This window comes from Mustelus asterias, chromosome 17 (assembly GCF_964213995.1).
Source record: "Mustelus asterias chromosome 17, sMusAst1.hap1.1, whole genome shotgun sequence".
NCBI classification, from domain to species: domain Eukaryota; kingdom Metazoa; phylum Chordata; class Chondrichthyes; order Carcharhiniformes; family Triakidae; genus Mustelus; species Mustelus asterias.
The window spans coordinates 73,574,108-73,596,343 of record NC_135817.1 but is presented as its reverse complement, the minus strand read 5'-3'; the positions used below and the strand labels follow the sequence as shown (position 1 = coordinate 73,596,343).

Here is a 22,236-nt window from a genome sequence, read left to right as displayed (position 1 = left end):
ATTCAAAGTATTTGGCAAAAGAAGTAAAAGTGATGAGGAAACTTCTTTTCATTCAGAGTGTGGTTGGAGACTGGAACAAACTTCAAGAAGGTAGTAGAGGCAGATTTGATTGAGGTATTTAAAAGGGAACTGGAATGCTATCTGAAAAGATAGAATATGCAAAATACTACACTTTTAACATCCCATGTATGGCCTGGTTCTGATTTTAAAGTTATGTTACCTAGTCCTAGATGTTCCCATCAGTGAAAGTTTTTTCCATTTATTCCTTTCAAAAACCTAAAAACCGCAACCAAATCTCCCCATAACCTTTTATATTCTAGGGAATACCAGCCTAGTTTGTGTACTTTCTCCTCATAATCTAACTCCAGGAGCACCGGTAATGTTCTGGTGAATGTTCAGTGCGCTACTGCCAATATATCTTATGGTGCAGTACCAACCTCCAATTTAAATACAAAATTGATTTCATGGATGAAGTTCTGAAGAATTTTGGACAGAAACCAATCGCTTTCACTTGGGTGTGAAAGAATCACACTGCAAGAGGCCATTCAACCCATCGAGTCTGCATTGACATTAAAAAGAACAATTTAAACAATTCCTATTAAACAGTATGGATACAATTGGAATAATGCCCAAGGAATAATACGCAAGCTGTAGCTATTCAAGAATGGCTGATCTTGGTGGGATTGGAAACACTGAACCAAATCCTTAAATGGCAGACTTAACCCATCTAAGAGGCGGTGACGTATCTGCTAACCACACAGAATTCAACATACACATAGCAAGCAATAGAAAAGTCCACTAGGCACATACTGAAACTTGTCCTTCCAGTGTTCAAAAGCACCCAGCCTATTCAATTCCAAACATTTTGACTGCAACAAGTATTTGACATAAATAACTTAACAAGTAAGCTAATCATTATTAAAAAAGCAATGAGTTGTTTGCAAAATATATGTTTCAGATTCACTTTATGTTCTACCCTGAAGTAATATTCAAGGTTTGCCCTGCTTGGGTCTTTTAATGTTTTAAATGCTTCACCGAGACGACTCCTGAACCATCCTTCCAAACTTGGGACTTAAGAACATAAGAACATAAGAAATAGGAGCAGGAGTAGGCCATCTGGCCCTTCGAGCCTGCCCCGCCATTCAACAAGATCATGGCTGATCTGAAGCGAATCAGTTCCACTTACCCGCCTGCTCCCCATAACCCCTAATTCGCTTATCGATCAGAAAACTATCTACCCGTGATTTAAACATATTCAACGAGGAAGCCTCCACCACTTCAATGGGCAGAGAATTCCTGAGATTCACTACCCTCTGAGAGAAGAAGTTCCCCCTCAACTCTGTTCTGAACCGGCCCCCCCTTATTTTGAGGCTGTGCCCTCTAGTTCTGGTTTCCCTTCTAAGTGGAAAGAATCTCTCCACCTCTACCCTATCCAGCCCCTTCATTATCTTATATGCCTCTATAAGATCACCCCTCATCCTTCTAAACTCCAACGAGTACAGACCCAATCTGTTCAATCTCTCCTCATAAGCCACACCCCTCATCTCCGGTATCAACCTGGTGAACCTTCTCTGCACTCCCTCCAAGGCCAATATATCCTTTCGCAAATAAGGGGACCAAAACTGCACACAGTACTCCAGTTGCGGCCTCACCAGTGCCCTGTACATTTGCAGCAAGACCTCCCTGCTTTTATATTCTATCCCCCTCGCGATAAAGGCCAACATTCCATTCGCCTTCTTGATCACCTGCTGCACCTGCAGACTGCGTTTTTGCGATTCGTGCACAAGGACCCCCCAGGTCCCTCTGCACAGTCGCACGATATAATTTTTCTCCATTTAAATATTATTCCAATTTACTATTATTTCTTCCAAAGTAGATAACCTCACATTTGCTAACGTTATATTCCATCTGCCAGATCCTCGCCCACTCGCTCAGCCTATCCAAATCTCTCTGCAGGCTTTCCGCGTCCTCCACGCAATTCGCTTTCCCACTCACCTTCGTGTCATCAGCAAACTTGAATACCCTACATTCAGTCCCCTCCTCCAGATCATCTATGTAAATGGTAAACAATTGAGGCCCCAGCACCGATCCCTGCGGCACGCCACTGGTCACCAACTGCCAACCAGAAAAGCACCCATTTATCCCAACTCTCTGCTTCCTGTTAGATAGCCAATCCCCAATCCACGTCAACACCTTACCCCTAACTCCGTGTACCCCAATCTTCTGCAGCAACCTTTTGTGAGGCACCTTATCGAACGCCTTCTGGAAATCTAAAAACACCACATCCACCGGTTCCCCTCTGTCAACCGCACTAGTGACATCTTCATAAAAGTCCAGTAGTTTCGTCAAACACGACTTTCCCTTCATGAATCCATGCTGCGTCTGCTTGATCGAACCATTCTTATTCAGGTGCTCTGTTATTTCCTCTTTAATAATGGACTCTAGCATCTTCCCAACTACGGACGTTAAGCTAACCGGCCTGTAATTACCCGCCTTTTGTCTACTTCCTTTTTTAAACAGCGGCGTAACAGTAGCTGTTTTCCAGTCAGCCGGCACTACCCCAGAGTCCAGCGAATTTTGATAAATTACTACTAACGCATCTGCTATTACCTCAGCCATTCCTTTCAGTACCCTGGGATGCATTCCATCCGGGCCCGGGGACTTGTCTACCTTCAGTCCTATTAGTCTACCAAGCACCACCTCCTTAGTAACAGTAATTGTATTAAGGACCTCCCCTCCCACCAACTCGCGATCTCTAATATTCGGCAAACTATTTGTGTCTTCCACCGTGAAGACCGACACAAAGAACTTATTTAAAGTCTCAGCCATTTCTTGTCAATCTTCCTCACTGCTCAGGCAAATATTTTAGCATATTTCAACATCCAACTAATTTCTATAGTGGAATTTGTTGCGTAAGCAGTCGGAGTGAAAATGTTTGTTTCTAAATGCATTTAAACAAATAAATTATTTGCCACGGTCATAAATCATCCCATTACATTTTTTTGTTGTTCTATGCAGCTAATGCATCCCTGCTGCTTTTGAAAAGTAGCAACCAAACTGCACATAGTAGTGCAAGTCTGCTCTGATTTTTTTCCATTCATTCGTGGGACATGAGCATCACTGGCTGGCCAGCATTTATTGCCTATCCCGAGTTGTCCGAGGGAAATTGAGAGTCAACCACATTGCTGCGGCTCTAGAGTCACATGTAGGCCAGAACAGGTAAGGACGGCAGACTTCCTTCCCTAAAAGGACATTAGTGAACCAGATGGGTTTGTCTGACAATCGCCAATGGTTTCATGGTTATCAGTAGGTTCTTAATTCCAGATATTTTTTATTGAATTTAAATTCCACCATCTGTCATGGAGGGATCCAAACCCAGGTCCCCAGGACATTAACTGAGTTTCTGGATTAGTAGCCTAGCAATAACACCACTAGGCTATCACCTCCCTGATCTGCAAGTTCCAAAGAACTGGCAATTCTCCAGACCTGTATTACTATGAATTTACTTTTATAATTACTGCTCCATATTTCTTCAACTTTGAAAGTGATAAGCTGACATTTGTTCCCAGGTACTGAAGGTCTACTTATGCCATTTGGATTCCTTTGGTTTTAAATCTATCCCAAAAGATGATTCCAAACCAATGCCAATCTAATCTTTTGTACATCATTAAGGGTGTCAAGTCTGTTACACAAATATCAAACATGCCTACCACCCTATCGCCCGCCCACACTTTGGCAAATCAGACCACAAGGCTGTGCTCCTGCTCCCGGCTTACAAGCAAAAACTGAAACGGAGAATCCATCAAAGAAAGTTGTGCAATGTTGGTCTGAGGAATCAGATGGCCTCCTATGGGACTGCTTAGTCAGTAAACTGGTGAGTACTTAAAAATTCTGCGACCAGCCTGAACAAGTACGCCACTCCAGTAACTGACTTCATTAGTAAGCATGTAGAAGACTGTGTGCCAAAGAAGCAAATCCATGTGTTTCCCAACCGGAAACCATGGCTGAACAGGGATATCCACTGCTTGCTGAAGTCGGAGTCTGAGGCATTCAAGTCAGGCGTCCCTAACCTAGAATCATAGAATCCCTACAGTGCAGAAGGAGGCCATTTGGCCCATCAGGTCTGCACAGACTCTGAAAAAACATCTCACCCAGGCCCTATCCCCTATACAAGAAAGCCAGATATGATTAAGGAGATCCAGCAAAGATGCCAAAAGACAATATCAAACCAAGCTAGAGTCCAAGACTTGCCACACGGACCCCCACAATCTGCAAGACATAACAAGCTACAATATGAAGGCATGTAAAATTGCCGGCACCAATACACCCCTCCCCGATGAGCTCACTGCATTCTATGCCCATTTTGAGCAAGAGGGCATAGCTAGAGCATGCCCTCCATCCAGTGAGCCTCAGACAAACCTGTACCGGAGATCACCATTGCAGACATCAGAGCAGCTTTCTTGGTCAACCCACTGGCCCAGGTGGGGTATCCGGATGAACATTCAGACCCTGCGCAGACAGGTTGGCAGGGTATTCGTAGATATCTTCAATCTCTCTACTACAATCTGAGGTCCCTATCTGCAGACGACCATCATCCCAGTACCAAGCAAAAGCCAGGCAGCGTGCCTTAATGACTATCATCTGGAGGCTCTGACATCCATCATTAAGTGCTTGGAAAGGTTAGTCACAGCACAAATCAATTCCGGCCTCCCAGATTGTCTGGATCCACTGCAGTTCACCTACTACAGGCGCCATCTCCCTGGCCCTGCATTCAACCCTGGGGCACCTGGATAACAAAGACACCTATGACAGACTCCTATTTAATCGACTATAGCTCAGCCTTCAATACCATTCATCCCTATGAAACTCATCTCCAAACTCCATGGCCTGGGCCTCAGCTCCTTCCTCTGCGACTGGATCCTGAACTTCCTAACCCACAGGCCACAATTAGTAAGGATAGGCAACAACACCTCCTCCACCATCATCCACAACACCAGTGCCCCACAAGGCTGTATCCTCAACCCCTTACTATACTCCTTATACACCTATGACTGTTTGGCCAAATTCCCCTCCAACTTGATTTTCAAGTTTGTTGAAGACACCATCATAGTGGGTCGGATCTAAAACAATAACGAGATGGAGTATAGGAACGAGATAGAGAATCTAGTGAATTGGTGCAACGACAATAATCTGTCTCTCAATAACAAAAGGAAGGAGATAGTCATCAACTTCAGGAAGCGTAGTGGAGGACATGCCCATGGCTACATCAATGTGGATGAAGTAGAAATGATCAAGAGCTACAGGTTTTTAGACGTCAGGATCACCAACAACCTGTCCTGGTCCCTCCATGCCAATGCTATGGTTAAGAAAGCCCACCAACGACTCTACTTTCCCAGAAGACTAAGGAAATTAAACATGTCAGCTACGACTCTCACCAATGTTTACAGATGCACCACAGAAAGCATTTTTTCTGGTTGTATCACAACTTGTTATGGCTCTTGCCATGTCCAAGACCGCAAAAAAATATAAAGGGTCACGAACGAAGCCCAGTCCATTATTCAAACCAGCCTCCCGTCTACACTTCCCGCTGCCTCAAAAGCAGCGAGCATAATTAAGGACCCTCGCACCCGGATATTCTCTCTTGTATCTTCTTCCCGACGGAAGAAAGTAGAAAAGTCTGAGGTCACGTACCAACCGACTCAAGAACAGCTTCTTCCCTGCTACTGTCAGACTTTTGAACGGACTACCTTGCATTAAGTTGATCTTTTTCTGCACCCTAGCTATGACTGTAACACTACATTCTGCACTCTCTCCTTTCCTTCTCTACATATAGCATGCTTTCTATATAGTGCACAAGAAACAATACTTTTCGCTGTACACTAATGCATGTGACAATAATAAGTCAAATCTTTCTCTGTTAAAGAAACTGACTACCAAGTTTGTTGAAGACACCATCATAGTGGGTCGGATCTCAAACAATAACGAGATGGAGTATAGGAACGAGATAGAGAATCTAGTGAATTGGTGCAACGACAATAATCTCTCTCTCAATAACAAAAGGAAGGAGATAGTCATCGACTTCAGGAAGCGTAGTGGAGGACATGCCCATGGCTACATCAATGTATCTCCACATCAAGAAACTGACTGCCATTGATTGAATCAGAGCTCCATCATCTATGGGGTTAGCCCAAAATTGAGTTCTTTTAGAGATTTAAGAGACTACTTCCATGAAACTCAAGCAACAGCAACCATTTTATCAAAATGACTAACAAAATAAAAGATATTGTGCTTTTCTGTCTGGAGACCATGGTTAGGAAAGCTGTGGATCAAAGCAGACGCCAAACAATCTTGGATTAAAGCATAACCAAGTTCCAAGTAATTTGGCCCTCCTTTGGGCTTACTGGAGATAGTGGCGCATGAAGCCAAGATTCCTATTCTTGGAGCAAGAATCTGTGGAGCACTGTGCGCTTTTCTTAAGGGTGGAGATATGTCAGGGTGGAAAACAGAAGGGGTACATAGTTACTGTGCAACTTCAGCATATTTCTGGTATCATACTGGAGGGAAAAGTTCATTTAAAATGCATTGGCCAGACCCCCCAATTAGAAATTGCGAGAAACCATTTTATGTTGGCCATTTGTTCATTGAGGAATAGAGCAGAAAACTGCACCAACTGCCCTATCATTAGCTGTTATGTTATCTTTTGCCTTGCTTCCGTTGTTTGGAATTTTTTACCCAAAAACTTCTGCCTCTTCATATACTTTTTGTTCCTGTAAGTCCCTTCTTAGCCACAGCTTTAACCAAGTCTTCTATTTGACCCAACGCCGACGTAATTCTTTTTTCAGTAGCCATTTTTGTAAGGAGTTTTGAGGCAAGTTGATGGCTAAAGAGGTGATGCATGCCTGCAAAGTTTGACGCAACTACAAAGAAACTTATTCTTCTGAAAATGTTTAAAAGGATTAAACTTTCTTCTTTTCCCTCGTTAAATGAGATTTGACTATCTTGATTTGTATAATGGCAGAAACTTTAAAAACTAGTAGGGGTGTTTCATTTCAATAACAACAATAAGGGTGCTGAGAGATACAATGACCAGGGACACACAGAATTGATCAGTGAGGACGTATAAACATAGAAGAGAAAGCATTGATGTGTTGTAATGTTTCTGAGAGACATTTAATGATGAGATCCAAAGTAAACAGAATGCAAAAACAAGCTAACATATTACTTGAAATCAACCAGGAAAAGGAATAGATATTTTGCCACAATACATTATGGACAGCGTTTTGCAATGAGCAACTTTAAGGCTTTCCCGCCTTGGAGGATAAGCAAAAGATGATAGACATGAGATGTTATGTTTGGAACTACAATGATCTTCTCAGAATCAATCAACATATTTTAGAAACATAAAAACAGTAGTGAGCCAATCAATCCCTCAAGCACTTTTCACCATTCAAGTACAGCTTTGTTCATCTGTATTTCATATTCACCCATTTTGGTTATATATCCCCGAATACTCCTTCCTGATAAAATTCTATGAATCTCAGTTTTAACATTTTCAATTCGCTTGAACTCAGGTATTTTGCAGGAAAGAGTGCCGGAATTCCACAATGGTGTGCGTGTGAAGAAGTGTTTCCTGACTTCACCCCAGATGGTCTAGCAATAATTTATGATTCCCTTTTGTTCTAGACTCCAACAAAGAAAATGGTTTCTCGCTTTCTACTTCTTTAAATCATTTTTAAAAAACCTCAATTGGATCGTCCCATAATCTTCCATACTTAAAGGGAATGAATACAAACTTCATCTTTGCCGGCAATCCCCTGAACATAGCCGTAGGTGGCTAGGTGCATTGGCCATGCTAAACTCTCCCTCGGTGTACCCGAACAGGTGCCGGAGTGTGGCAACCAGGGAATTTTCACAGTAACTTCATTACAGTGTTAATGTAAGCCTATGACACTAATAAATAAACTTTAAAAAACTTTTTTTGCCCCAGTATCGTTCTGCCAAGTTAGGCTGCGCCTCTTCCAAGGCCAACTGAGCACAATACTGCACTCCTGAAGCAGTTTAACCAGAGCATTATACAATTGCTTTCATCACTTTGTAAACCCAGTCTCCTCAAAATAAAGGCTAACACTCCACTGTTAATTATTTTTGTACCTGCTCTCTAGCTTTCAGCAATTTCTGTACATGGATCCCTAAATCTATTCACTACTCACCATTTAGAAGATATTCCAATCTATCCATCTTAGATTCAAAATGGATGACTTCACATTTTAAATTTAGACAATGGGTGACTGTGGCAAGTAGCTAAAGGAACAGCACATCAAAAAAGTCATAGGAGCAGAGAGAAACTATTTGCACTGATCAATACCTATCAATATATAAATGTAATAAAACTACAAAATAGAAATAGAACACTTGACGCAAGCAGTCCATGATGATGTTTTACCCACTGCAAGAGTGAATAGTGTTATGATCTCAGTTGAGACTGGTAACTTTAAAAAAACCCATGATCTCAGTTATTATATAGGTCAAATAGGATGGCGGAATATAATATTAATGGTAGGACTCTTGGCAGTGTGGAAGATCAGAAGGAGCTTGGGGTCCGAGTTCATAGGACACTCAAAGCAGCTGTACAGGTTGAGGCTGTGGTTAAGTATGGTGTACTGGCCTTCATCAATCGAGGAATTGAGTTTAGGAGTCGTGAGATAATGTTGCAGCTATATAGGACCCTGGTCAGACCCCACTTGGAGTACTGCGCTCAGTTCTGGTCGCCTCATTACAGGAAGGATGTGGAAGCCATAGAAAGGGTGCAGAGGAGATTTACAAGGATGTTGCCTGGGTTGAGGAGTATGCCTTACGAGGATAGGTTGAGTGAGCTCGGCCTTTTCTCCTTGGAGAGACAAAGGATGAAGGGTGACCTGATAGAGGTGTATAAGATGCTGAGGTATTGATCGAGTGGACAGTCGGAGGCTTTTTCCTAGGGCCGAAATGGTTGCCACAAGAGGACACAGGTTTAAGGTGCTGGGGAGTAGGTACAGAGGAGATGTCAGGGGTAAGTTTTTCACTCAGAGGGTGGTGGGCGCGTGGAATGGGCTGCCAGCAACGGTGGTGGAGGTGGATTCGATAGGGTCTTTTAAGAGACTTTTAGATAAGTACATGGAACTTAGTAAGATAGAGGGTTATAGGTAAGCCTAGTAATCGCTACGGTAGGGACATGTTCGGCACAACTTTGTGGGCTGAAGGGCCTGTATTGTGCTGTAGTTTTTCTATGTTTCTATTACTGAAAGAATGAAGCCACAATATTTCAGTTTAATGCAATTGAATTTTTACCATACAAGTGTCAAACAAAGCAAACGCCATCTTAGGTACCCCACCAGGATCAACACGAATTAAACGTGAATTAACAGTCAAATAGTGGCCAGTTATAAACCCACAATTACACATTAAATGGCAGGTGCAACAAAGACAGATCTTACAAATTGGCTCAGCAGTCCATTTAGCATAAACCTCCTTCAACACATTGCCTTCCACATAAAGGATTTCAGTTCTCTCTCTTCTAGGATTCCGCCTGATCCCCAGCACACAACCGTCCCAAGTTTCATAGACAATGTCTTCACCAAAAATGGAAAACATCAGCAGAATCTCCTTAACTCTGCTTATAATTGTCCAAATTCTTCAATGTTATCTCCAAGTAACAGAAGCAGCCACAGTAACTGGACATTTGCCTATTCTAAGGTTCTGGATCTTGCCTCCATCTTCTTCAGCTTGCCTGCATGGCAACATGAGGATCATCACCTGAGCTCTGCTGAGGGGGTGTCCTTTTACATGATTACAACCAAGTTTATTTTCCCCAGATGTTTGGTTTCTAATCTCCGTTTTAGTCTTAGTTTCTCAATTTCCCTTTTTAATTTGCATTCATCTCAAAAAACACAAATCACAGATTCCATTACAATAGTTCTAATCATATTTCTCTAAACAGTATTTTCCTCCATTCACCTATCCAATCCAATTTTACTCTTACAAAGTTTCAGGACTACCATCTTGCAATAATTTCTGTATACCTTTGTACAGATTTAACTAAACAAGACAGTGCAGTCTATTTTTATGCAGCAATGGCCATGACAGACAGGATTCACAAAAGATGTAAAAATGCAAAAATATTGTTCAATTATTAACCTTCAGTTCAGCATTAAACTCTATAGAATTCAGCTTCTTGCCTTTTGTTGAAAACTTGTCTTTTTTGTAATATTTCAACTAATAGTAACTCTTGATCTTTAAGTTACAAGTAAATGCAAGTTTATAAATGAACTTGAAAATCTGGTTAATCATTTTGCAAGAACAGAGTAGAATTGAGCACCCAATAAGTAGTAAGGCCGCTCAACGCTCAATATTTTTCACCATTCCAGTTAGCTACTATCCAAATACCATCACCACCAGATAGCAATTTTAATTATTGTTGAGATATTATATCTTTCATCCCATCCGCCTTTCTACTCATTTCCAATGTTCAGTTTACACCCAATTGTAAGAATCACCATTATAAATGATCACAAGATCAGCCCACGGTCCATAAACTAGTCTGTTTTTTTTTCTCTTGAGGATAGACGATTCAGGAATGATATAATTGAGGTGTATATGATTAAAATAGTTTTTTCCCCATGAACTATCTATCCTACTTCCTTTGGTACAGAGGCCCAGAACAATGGTGCTTAACCTTAGAATTTGAGGTAAGCCATTTGGGGTGACGTCAGGACTTTCTTCAACCCACTACAAATTATAAAATCCTAAACGGCAGAAGGAGGCCATTCGGCCCATCGAGTCTGCACCGACCACAATCCCACTCAGGCCCTATCCCCATGCATTAATCCAATCTAGTCCCCCTGACGCTAAGGGGCATGGCCAATCCAATTTAGCATGGCCAATCCATCTAACCCACACATCTTTGGAGCGTGGGAGGAAACCGGAGCACCCGGAGGAAACCCACGCAGACATAGAGGGAAAGTGCAAATTCCACACAGACAGTGACCCAAGCCGGGAATCAAACCCGGGTCCCTGGCGCTGTGAGGCAGCAGTGTTAACCACTGTGCTGCCCCCAAATCTAGAACTCTCTCCCAAAGGTTGTTGAGGTTAGGTCGAAGGAAAATTAGAAAAGAGATTGAGAAGAGTTTTGTTTGGCGATGGTATTAAGAAAGGAATTGGATTTACATATCCTTATCTCAAAGTGCTTTACAGCCAATGATGTACTTTTGATATGTAATCGTTGTTCTATTGTAGCATACACAGCAGCCAATCTGCATATAGCAAACTCCCATTTCATGTGTTAATGACCAAATAATCTGTTTTTTGTGATGCTGAGGGACAAACATTGACCAAGGCAATAATGGAGTCAATATACAGATGAACCATGATCTAATTGACGGGTGCAACAGGTCTGAGTGGCTAAATGGCCTACTTTATTTACATGTTTGATATTTACATCCAAATTACACATCTTGCCCCAGAGCTCCATGTAGATAAAATATTCATCACCCAGTCAAGTCACAGCCAAGACCAAATCCTATCACTTTTGCTTTGATAGTAGCACAGTATGCTTTGTCTGTATAGCGTGCAAGAAACAATACTTTTCATTCTATGCTAATACATGTGACAATAATAAATCAAATTTTAGTTACTCAAGATACCTCTTGTGATGCCACTCAGTAAATTTAAATTTTCAAGATCTATGCCTCACAATTCTGTAAAATTTACAATTCTGATGCTGGGTGTTATAGCCTCACTACTAAATGCCTGTAATCAGGAAGAAGTCATTGTCAAGTTTACAATTACTTTTCGTATCCAACAAAAGTACAGCTGAAGTGAGGAGTTTGCCATAGTTATTAGCTCACTGATACTGAAGTGTCATATTGGACTTAAAACGTTGGCTCTGTATCTCGCTCCACAGATGCTGCCAGACCTGCTGAGTTTTTCCAGCACTTATTATAGCTGAAATGCACTGAATATTTTGGTAACCTTTTTATTGCTAAGGACAAATATATCTCCAACATACGTACAAATGGTTTGAATTTCACTGTCCTTTTTTCTAATCATTAAGCAGCCATGGAGCGAAAAACAAAACCCACAATAAATGACCAATAGCAGAGAAATGCTAGATGGAAACTAGATACTACTAGAATGAGGTGAAAACAACCTCTCATAAATGTAATACAATTGAAACATGTTTGAATAGCCCCAATACACATTTTACACTTCTGCAGAAACTGATTAAAACGGAATTCTGAATATACAAAGATGAAAGAAAATGTCATTTACAACAGTTATTTTTCAAACTGAATTTACTCATTAAAATCGAATAATGTCAGTTTCATAGGATGGAACATTTTCCACTTTTATTAGGCAGTTATGGATTAGTTAAAACTGGATAGATGCAAGATGAAGTCTTCTTTCCAGCGCTCCAACAGGAATTCAAACTGACAGGTTAAAGAGTTTCTTCCCACTCCATGAAATGACATATCCAACAGAGAGAGACGAAAAACTTTTCATATTAAATGCATTTAGAGTACATCTATCGCTAGAACTATTGCACTTAATTTTGGTGAATGATTGCCAACAAAAGAACCGTGAGATTTTAAATACAAAGGTGGAATATGATAGCTGTTTCACAAGTGCCTAAATGTCAAAAATAGTTTTTAAAAACTGAACATAAGCCAAAGGATTCAAATCAGATTTTTCAGATACAAGCTGCATTCTCAATTCAACTATTTTGCTGCTCCACTTGATGAAATATACACTGTACAAAAAATGATCAGCTCAACGTTTGTCTTGCTTCTATGACAGATTTTGCATTAAAATAAATATTGGCACATTATCTACATAAAAGCCATATCCAGCCCATCATTTAAATGGAATGAAAAAATATCCTAGTCAGGCCTCTTTTCATTGCTCCTCCTAATCAAACTAGCATTCCGTATATAAAAGTGTGTGACAAATGTTATTAAATATGTACCTTCCCTTTGATAGCACTTTAATTCCAACATAAATGTGGGCCTAAACAATTTATTTGTGCAATACCAGTATGGGTTTTTCCTGTTTCTCTGATCTTCACTTGAAGATACTGACTTACGCTAGGATAAGGTTCATGATGCCATCAGTTGTTCACCACATTATCCAAGTGACTGAAATAATGAACATAGGCTAACTAGTTAACCATGCAGGACATCACCGGATCCTGTCACCCAATATCTATGTACATGCACCTTTTAGTAAGAGCCACTCAACAAGTCAGAAGTTGAAACCCTGACTATTTTGTTTCCGTTCCTAAGAGAAGTACTGAGGCCAATTGTGATGCCCAAATACTGACCCAACATAATGGTATTAAATTATCATTCATTGTTTAAATTTAACTTTTTTTAAGACAAACAGATTAACAAGCCAAATGCTTCAAACATGTGTGTCTCGACAGGGGTCTCACTAATGTGAAATGTTACGGATTTTCATAACAAGTGATAGATAAGTAGCTGCAAGAGAATGAACAACCGAAAGAAGAACAAAGGAAAATTAGTATTTGAAGATTCCAACAAAGCCAGGAAATAGTGAATGAGGTACTGGGCATTAAAGATGAACGAACATGACTACCAATCAATTGTTACTGTTGGACAATTAAAGTATAATTTAGATTGGGTGGCTGGCATGCTCTGTTGGCGAGTCAGTGCAGACTTGATGGGCCAAATGGCCTCCTTCTGCACTGCAGGGATTCTATGATTCCTTGAAACATTAGAAATTAGATGTGGATTTCGCTTAAGTATCAATAATTTCTGCTCTCCCTGTTCTCACCCCCCCACCTACTGCCGCCACTTGTCAACTTTCTCCTCTTTTTGTTGCTCGGGTACTAGCAGCCATGTATAAATCAAATGCTGGTCAATTTTTCAACCACTGTTGCATCAAAGCTGAGCCAAATTCAATCCTTGTGCATGCTTCCATGCAATGATTAGGATTTCTGGACAATGATTAAGAATTCCTGACCAATTTCCTCCGGCCAAGGGCATTTGCAACATCCAAACTGCTGCATCAACTAATGTTGGATAAATCAACAACCATCCATAGGATGGCCTGGCCTTTGTAATGCTGCTGGAGATCATAATCAATAACCTTTACAAGGATTTACCTATTCTGACATTTTAATATGCTTTATATAATTAATTGTATTTCAATCTCCATGTGCTTGCAACTTGGTTCTTACTATTAAAACTTCTTCAAAGCTCATCTGAAAAACTAACATTGAGAAATATAAGGACGTGTACTAGAACTCCTAGATTACTCTTGCATGTTACCTGAATGCAAGGTAACAAAAAATATTTTGCATTGTTTATGGCTACTTAATTAATGGCAAGGCAACTTGCATTTCTGTAGAGAATTGGGTTGCAACTTGGTATTTCAGTTAAAAACACTCACTAAATACAACAAAAACACAAATGAGAAGCCACCTGCACATCCAGCTCAGTAGACAACACCACAAGTGGTCCAGTATTGCAGTATATTTTCCATTAACACATAACAGGATAGCAAGCTGCATTCAGAGCCTTAATTCCACTGAGGCAATTCCTAACCTCCGAGTTATTTGGTAGGCAATGCACTCCTCCAAAGGAAAAGAGAAAAAGTGGAGGAAAAGAGGACATATCACCTTGCCGATCGCGCAACATACATGCAAGAGTGGGAAATGGTCATTTGCTGGCTGCCATAAGGCAAGTCCTATAAATGTTTAGGTTCGGCAGTGGATTTTGGTAATCATTCATATCAGATTTGTTACTCAAGCTTAAAAGGAGACAAATGACCATAGAATAGTCTTAGCCAAGTCTTCTAGAACGCTATCCTTACTCAGCAACCACATACAAACACTTACAATTGAGGTAAGAAAGCAATCAGTGGCAGAAATCCTGGCCAACTACCCTCTCCAACTTGACAGCACTGAAGTCAAAAGTAGCACAGCAACTACTGCCTCAGTCAAGGTTAATTAACTAGTAGAGACTATGGATCAAACTTTCAAATCCTTGGTTGATTTAGCTCAACTAAATGCCATCTGGAACCTTTGCCTAATAAACCATGCAACGACCTTCATCTGAGCATAAAAAATCAGAAGAGATGTACCCATAGCAGGGCTCTTTGTGCTGAAAACATCAAACAGTATTGTTTCTCCACCGCTATTCCCCTTTCCCTCACCTTAATAAGCATTTGAAGAAATAACACCTACTGTTCAAAGAGGCTCAAGAAATGGCCCAATTAAATATGAATTTACACAATAATGATTTTTTCCAACTAAACATCCTCACAAGCAGTTACAGTGTGCCAATTTACCAATATGTTTTTGGAAGTTTAGAACACAGTTGCTGGGAATTATTATTTTCTAACAGCTTTTGAAAGAGTTTGAAAACTGTTTTATTAAAATTACGCAAAAATTAATTTTGTACTCTCCATTTCTAGATGTACAAATGGCAGACAGAATGCAGGCCTTTCATAAAAAGGTAAATATTGCAAAACAGCACAAACTATGGAAAATTCTAAATTTCCAACTTTAAAGTTAGAATCTTAATTAAACTTTCATACTCCATCGCCCAAAAAGTTATCTCTATGTTCATATTCATTATTAATGGCAACAAGTTTAGGGGTTGCATGTCTCCAGCAGAGATGTCATAGTACTACTATTCATTCATCACTTCAGTTAGTCAACATTCCCACCTCCACTTTTACTCAATTGTTTAAGGAGTGAAATATTTGTGAATTGTAGAAAACTAAATTAAGCTAGATCCTGCTTGTATACTACCACACAACTCTACTTGCATTTTAAAAACTATAAACAACATACCCTGTACTTTTGGGACCAAGAACAGCCCCATAATAAGTTTTACATCATTGAACATGTAATTCGTCTATTTGTTAGAATCAGCATTCTTCAAGAATGATAAATGTTACTGCAGCTTAAGAAGTATATCATGTTTGAATATGCCAAACTCAAATAACAGAGGTGTTAAAAACCCCAAATAACACACCATTAAAACATGCCAAATTCCTAACCATACCACACCTCTATAATTAACCTGGTGGACACGCAGATACAAAAAAAAAGGCTGGAGAGAGAGGACATCACAAAGAATTAAGTCAATATCCACTGGTTGTACAATAAAGTTATTCTAATATCTGCACCCTTCAGAAATTGAAAAAAATTCCCCTTGCCAACTCATTGAGAGTGAGAAATATTCAAGTGATGTTGATGTTAATAAGTGATCGCCAAGTTAAAGGAAACAGGGTCGACCATCAGTTTAAAATACATTTCTCAGCAGATCAAAGTTTTCCGTCTTTTTCGATTGTAAGTGGATTGCGAACAGGAATCCTTACGGCCATAAGCAGTAGATCCGGCGAATCATTTCCAGTCTGGACTATATATATATATATATTTTCTTTTAAAAATATTAACACAGGATGTTAATTAAGGAAGACCACAGATCGTGAAATCGATTACTCGCTCGATTGATAATGTTTTGGGGGTGGGGAAAGAGATTCAAAATTAGGAAAAATATGATTTGGATTTGTAAAAAAAAAATGTACTTACTGCTGACTTTCATGCTCCCAAAAGCAGACGGCTGCTGCACAGGTTTGCAGCTCTCAGCAAAAGACGTTGTCCTGGGTCGACCACTCATGATTACTTTAAAGCGACATCTAATTTTTCAAACATATATATTTTTTTTTAAAAAGACACTTTTATATTCCTTTATTTTCTTTCCCCCTCCTCCTCCTCCTCTTCCTTCTCCTCTTCCCTTTCTTGATTTTAATCCTGTCCACCTGGTTTCATCGCGCTAATTTCTCCCAAATTAGTTGCGTTTCTCTTAAAACACACACACACAACACCCCCCCCCCAAAAAAAAAATCCTTTTTTTGACGGTAATGGCCAGAGAATGAATCTTGAGACGGATTTCAGAGCGCTCTACATTGATCTTGACTGAGCTCTCAATGCAGGATGGTGGTGGTGGTGGTGGTGATGATGATGGTGGTAGTGGTGGTGGTTCCTGCCATGGCGGCTCCTTCAGTTCTATTCAATCCTGAGAGGTTGGAGGGAGGGAGGGAGGGAGGGAGGGGGTAGGTGGTGGTGGTGGTTTCTTTTTTAATTTCTCGACTGATTCTTTTTTTCTCCACAAAAATCTCTCCTCGCAAGGCGATAAAAAAAAATTAAAACGATTTCTGAGGTGGGGGGGGGGGGAAAAACCCGTGTCTTTTTTTTTAACCCCCCCAATTAAAACGGTTAAAACCCCTCCCTAATTCACTCGACTGTCTTTGTACTGTTTTTTTTTCCGCCTATCTCTTTCTCCCTCTCACTGCAGCTGTAACCTCTCGGTCGATCTAACTTGATGCCGGGGTGGGTGAGGGAAGGGGAGGGGGAAGGTTGGTTTTGATTGACGGGCGGCGCGAACCATTCGCCGAACGCGTCCACCACGTCGACGTCGGGCCCCGGAGCGGCGCGTAGCCAATCGGCGAGGGGGGGAGGGAGAAGTGGGAGGTGGCTTAAGGTGCTTAGCAAGTTAGGTTGACTGACAAAGCGGGGTTTGGGGGGGGGGACGACGACAGGGGAAAAGTGGCCGACCGCCTCGGCTTGCCCTCCCCCCCCCCCCCCCCTCCGCTTCGTTTATCTTCGTCAGCCAATGAGATCCGCACCCTTTGCTCGTGCTGGCAAGACGGAAAGGCACGAGCTCCGCGAAGCGCCGGGCCAATCGTTAGCCAACCGAGCGAGAACGCAGATCCGCCATGAAGACCAAGCGCTTCCTGTGCTTGGAGTTGGGCGGAACGTCGTGTCGGGTGACCGGCAGCGGCCTCTAGCCTTGGAGGAGCTGAATGGCGCCACTTTTCATCTACCTAGCCTTTCTCACACAGGATCATTTATTTGTCCAAGGAAGGTATCAACAGTCAAAACTAGAAAAGAGAGTAAGGTAGAGGGAAAAAAAAGATTTAGAAAATACAATATCTGAGTGTATGTGCAAACTCAGCTTCTTCCCTGCTGCCATCAGGCTTTTTAAATGGGTTAGGTTGATTGGCCATGCTAAAATTGCCCCTTAGTGTCCTGAGATGCGTAGGTTAGAGGGATTAGTGGGTAAAATGTGTAGGGATATGGGGGTAGGGCCTGGGTGGGATTGTGGTCGGTGCAGACTCGATGGGCCGAATGGCCTCTTTCTGTACTGTAGGGTTTCTATGATTTCTATGACCTCCCTTCAACTAAGTTGAGTCACAAGGGGATTTTCACAGTAAAATTTGTTGCAGTGTTAATGTAAGCTTACTTGTGACACGAATAAATAAATCTATAAACTTATCTTTCTCTACACCAGTGGTTCCCAAAGTGTGCGGCGCGCCACACTGGTGCGGCGAGAGAGGATGGCAAGTGTGGCGGGAAGATTCAAGGACAATCAAAGAAACATTTAAACACGGTTTAAACAAGCATTGTTTTATACTTTCTGGATGTCCCATGATCATATTATAAAGTAGTTGTGTTCTATGTTATGAATCAAGCACTGCTAGGAGTTTTTTTTTGTTTTTGAATGTATTTCTTATCAATAAAAAATTCGGTGTGGCGCAAGCAAATTTTTATTCCGAAAGTGCGGCCCAGTGAAAAAAGTTTGGGAACCACTGCTCTACACCCTAGCTGTGACCGTTGCACTACATTCTGCAGTGAAACCTTTCCTTCCCTATGTACATGCATGCTTTGTCTGCATAGCGCACAAGAAACAATACTTTTCACTGTATCCCAATACATGTGACAATAATATATCAAATAAGAAAAAGAATTGCTGAACTCTGGAGTCCTTATAAAACATGTGGCACATCCAAAAACTGTACCATGGTACACACTTTTTTTTAAAGAAAGTCTGATAATGAACCTCAGTCAGTGATTGGAATGGACCTTGTCCTCTTGTTGAAGTTAACCAGAAATGCCTGGTGATTACTGAGCTATTCCACCAGTCACAGATTAAATGGCGCTGACTTGCTGGACAAGATGTACTTGGCCCTCTAGCCAACTACTATTGATTTCCAAGTAAATTATTAGCTGAAGATCTGATTATGATGCAACTGCAGAATTGGCATTGTTGCAAACTGGCCACAAAAGTACTTTCAAATTATTTCATATTAAGTCTTGCATTAAATAAACATTTTGGGCATCAGGGTAGCATATATCTTTAGTAACATTTCCTATCAATGGTTAGCACTGCTGCCTCACAGCACCAAGGAACCCGGGTTCGATTCCTGGCTTGGGTCACTGTCGGTGTAGAGTCTACACGTTCTCCCTGTGTCTGCATGGGTTTCCGCTGGATGCTCCGGTTTCTTCCCACAGTCTAAAAGACGTGCTGGTTATGTGCATTGGCCATGCCGAATTCTCCCTCAGTATACCCGAACAGACGCCGGAGTGTGGCAACTAGAGATTTTCACAGTAACTTCATTGCAGTGTTAATGTAATGTTAATGTAATCTTACATAAATAAACTTAAACAGGTTATTACATCGGAAAATAGTAGCCACTAAGTAGTATCTAATAAAGAAGTTGAAGGAGTTTTCCAAAAGAAGTCAATTTTCTGAGATTAAGGTTCAGCACAGACAGCTGATGTAATAAAAATAACAGTTCTTGTCAATAGATTAGATGTGGGGTTTTAATTACATCTGAGTCAACCAGACCACCAATAGCAAATATCTTCAGGTTCACTTTGAATCAACAGCTCAATGAACCACTTGTGTACTTGGTAGGGGGTGAAGCAGCATTAGCAATTGAAGTCTGAAGTGTTTGTCAAAAGCCAAACAGGGTGCCTAAGATCTTTCTGACATTAAGCTGAAGAAAATCATGGTTCATAAAGAACTGTTGTGAACTTGAGACTGGTGATAAAATTAGACAGTCGGGTGTCATCAGTGTACTTATAGCCAGTTTATAGTTGATATGATTTGAGTGTAGCATGCCCAAAACGTTTAAGGGAATTTCACAGTAAATTCATTACCGTGTTAATGTAAACCTTACTTGTGACTAATAAATTACCTTTACTTTACATGTAGAGAAGAGTAGAAAGGGGATAATAATAGATACTTGGAGTATTTTGAAATTACAATCTGGGGACCATGTTTAAAGCTATTATAGGGACATAGGACAGAAGTAGACAATTTAACATTTCAAGCCAGTTCCTATTGCAGGGGTAGACTAATGAGTTGGGAAAGATAGGAATGGGACCAGGAAAGAATGAAACTGTGGAAGTATATAATAGAACTGACAGATGGAATGGTTGGCTGTGCCAAAGGCTGGTTCCAAAGCAGGCAGATTAATTCCACCTGGGAGAGAAAGATTAATCTGTATCTTAAGCTATTTAGTTAAAAACAGTAAAGTGAACATGAGAAAATAAGAAGTGGTGGATGAGGAAAGTTAAAAAGGAGCATGAGAGAATTTTAAAAATGAAATCGGCAAAATAAATAGTCGGGTACTTTACAAATATATCAAGTTAAAAAAAATTGTGAGGTGGGATTCCAGCAAGAAGAGGATTTTTAGAGGATGATTAAAAATGTCAGAGGTATTTAAGTACATTGCACCAGACTCAACTCAAAAAAGGCCATTGAAAAAGAGTTGAATCCTGAAGTGCTTGGCGAGTGAGATGAATAATATTGTGTAGGGTTGTAGGAAATTTTAGATAAGTTAGTTAAGCTGATGGGAGATAAAGGCTTTGTCTTGTAGAGACATCTTGCTCTTGAAGGTAAGATGAAGTTGCTAACAGACTTTAGAGCATAGTGACAGGCCAATCAGCCCAGCATTTTTTGCTACATATGAGCCTCCTCCCATCTCATCAACATATCTGTCATCCCTTTTATTCATCTGTACTATTTGTCTTAATCACTACATATGATAGTTTCACGCTCACACTATGCTTTGAGTAAAAGAGTTTCTCCTGAATTCCTTAATAGTGACTGTTTAGTACTTCTTATAGCCCCTACTTTTGGTTTCGCCACAGTGGAAATATCTCCTTTGTCTTTCCTATTGTACACCATTATTCTAAAGATGGAATTATCAGTGACTTTCTTGTGCATATAGTCCCTGGTTTTGGTTTTGCCCACAATGGAAATATCTGCTCTTTGTCTATCCTATTGAACCCCTTCATTATTCTGAAGATGTACATAAAGGTTCAACTTCCAGTCTTCTCTTTTCTTTCCTCAATACCTGAAGTTTAAAAAAAAAATTGAGATTAATGCAGGCTGACAAAGAGCCTCATGTTTCAGGCAGCAAAGAACACATTTGGTGTATTCCACAATCATTCCGAACAATGGTGCAGATATGTCTCCAGTCTGTATTTTGTCTTAACAAAATAAAGCATGAAATCTAAAACTCAGATACAGTACACAAAAGTGACTTCATGACCCACATTTTACATTTGCTATAAAATGCTCAACCGTACTCAGAAAGCATTGGACAGTTTTGTTCTGCACTCCCAGCTAAGGGGTCCTCAAACAGGTTATGTTAAAACCTGATTGAATTTGAGAATTGGTTCTGCTGAAACCTTCCCCCCCACCGGCAATCCCATGCCTTCCCACTCAGAGCACCTAACGTGGCACAGACTGGAGATAGAACCTGAACCAGTTTTGTTTAAAGTAAATTCATTGACCGATCTCCAGCAGGAGGGACTGAGTGGTACCATGGGATGAAAAAGAGTGTTGCTTCGCCTCTATGGACTTAGATTTTAGGGCAGAAAAATTCAAGTTTCTGGAAGGCTCAAGTTGGGTAGGGCAGCTATGGACTGGTCTTGTCTGAACACAACGTGGCTTGTCAGGTACTGACTCTTCACGCCATGCAATCATTGTCAGAAACCTGCTCAAGTCCTGCATCTAATTCATTTTATATCTAAAAAAAAGCAATCACATCAGCTCTTAACGTTTTCCTTTCCAGAGGACAGGCTCAATTTACACAATTTGTCCTCAAAACCCAATGCCCCATTCTGGTTAATATCTTCTGTACTCTCTCAAAAGCTGCAATATTGTGGCAAACAGAATGGTGCACAATATTCTAAACACAATTGTACCAGTGATTTATAGTGTAGCAAGATTACCTCACTACTTCGCTTTTGTATTGACCCTTTAATATGCCATAAAATCTGATATCCTTTATTCACTGCTACCCACTGCAATAGCTTCAACTTATTATCAATCAGGACCCTCAAATCCTTTTCAACAACAACTGTATTTATTA

At 40.6% G+C, this 22,236-nt stretch overlaps 1 protein-coding gene across 1 annotated transcript in view; it reads right to left on the bottom strand.

Annotated features, from left to right (window-relative positions):
- gsk3ba (glycogen synthase kinase 3 beta, genome duplicate a) overlaps positions 1–17,086 on the bottom strand; it is a 142,875-nt gene extending 125,789 nt beyond the window's left edge. Inside the window, exon 1 of the mRNA XM_078232977.1 lies at positions 16,598–17,086. Coding sequence (XP_078089103.1) covers positions 16,598–16,685 — 88 coding nt within the window. The 5' untranslated portion in view covers positions 16,686–17,086. The remainder of the gene's footprint in view (positions 1–16,597) is intronic.
- Positions 17,087–22,236: the final 5,150 nt, after the last annotated feature.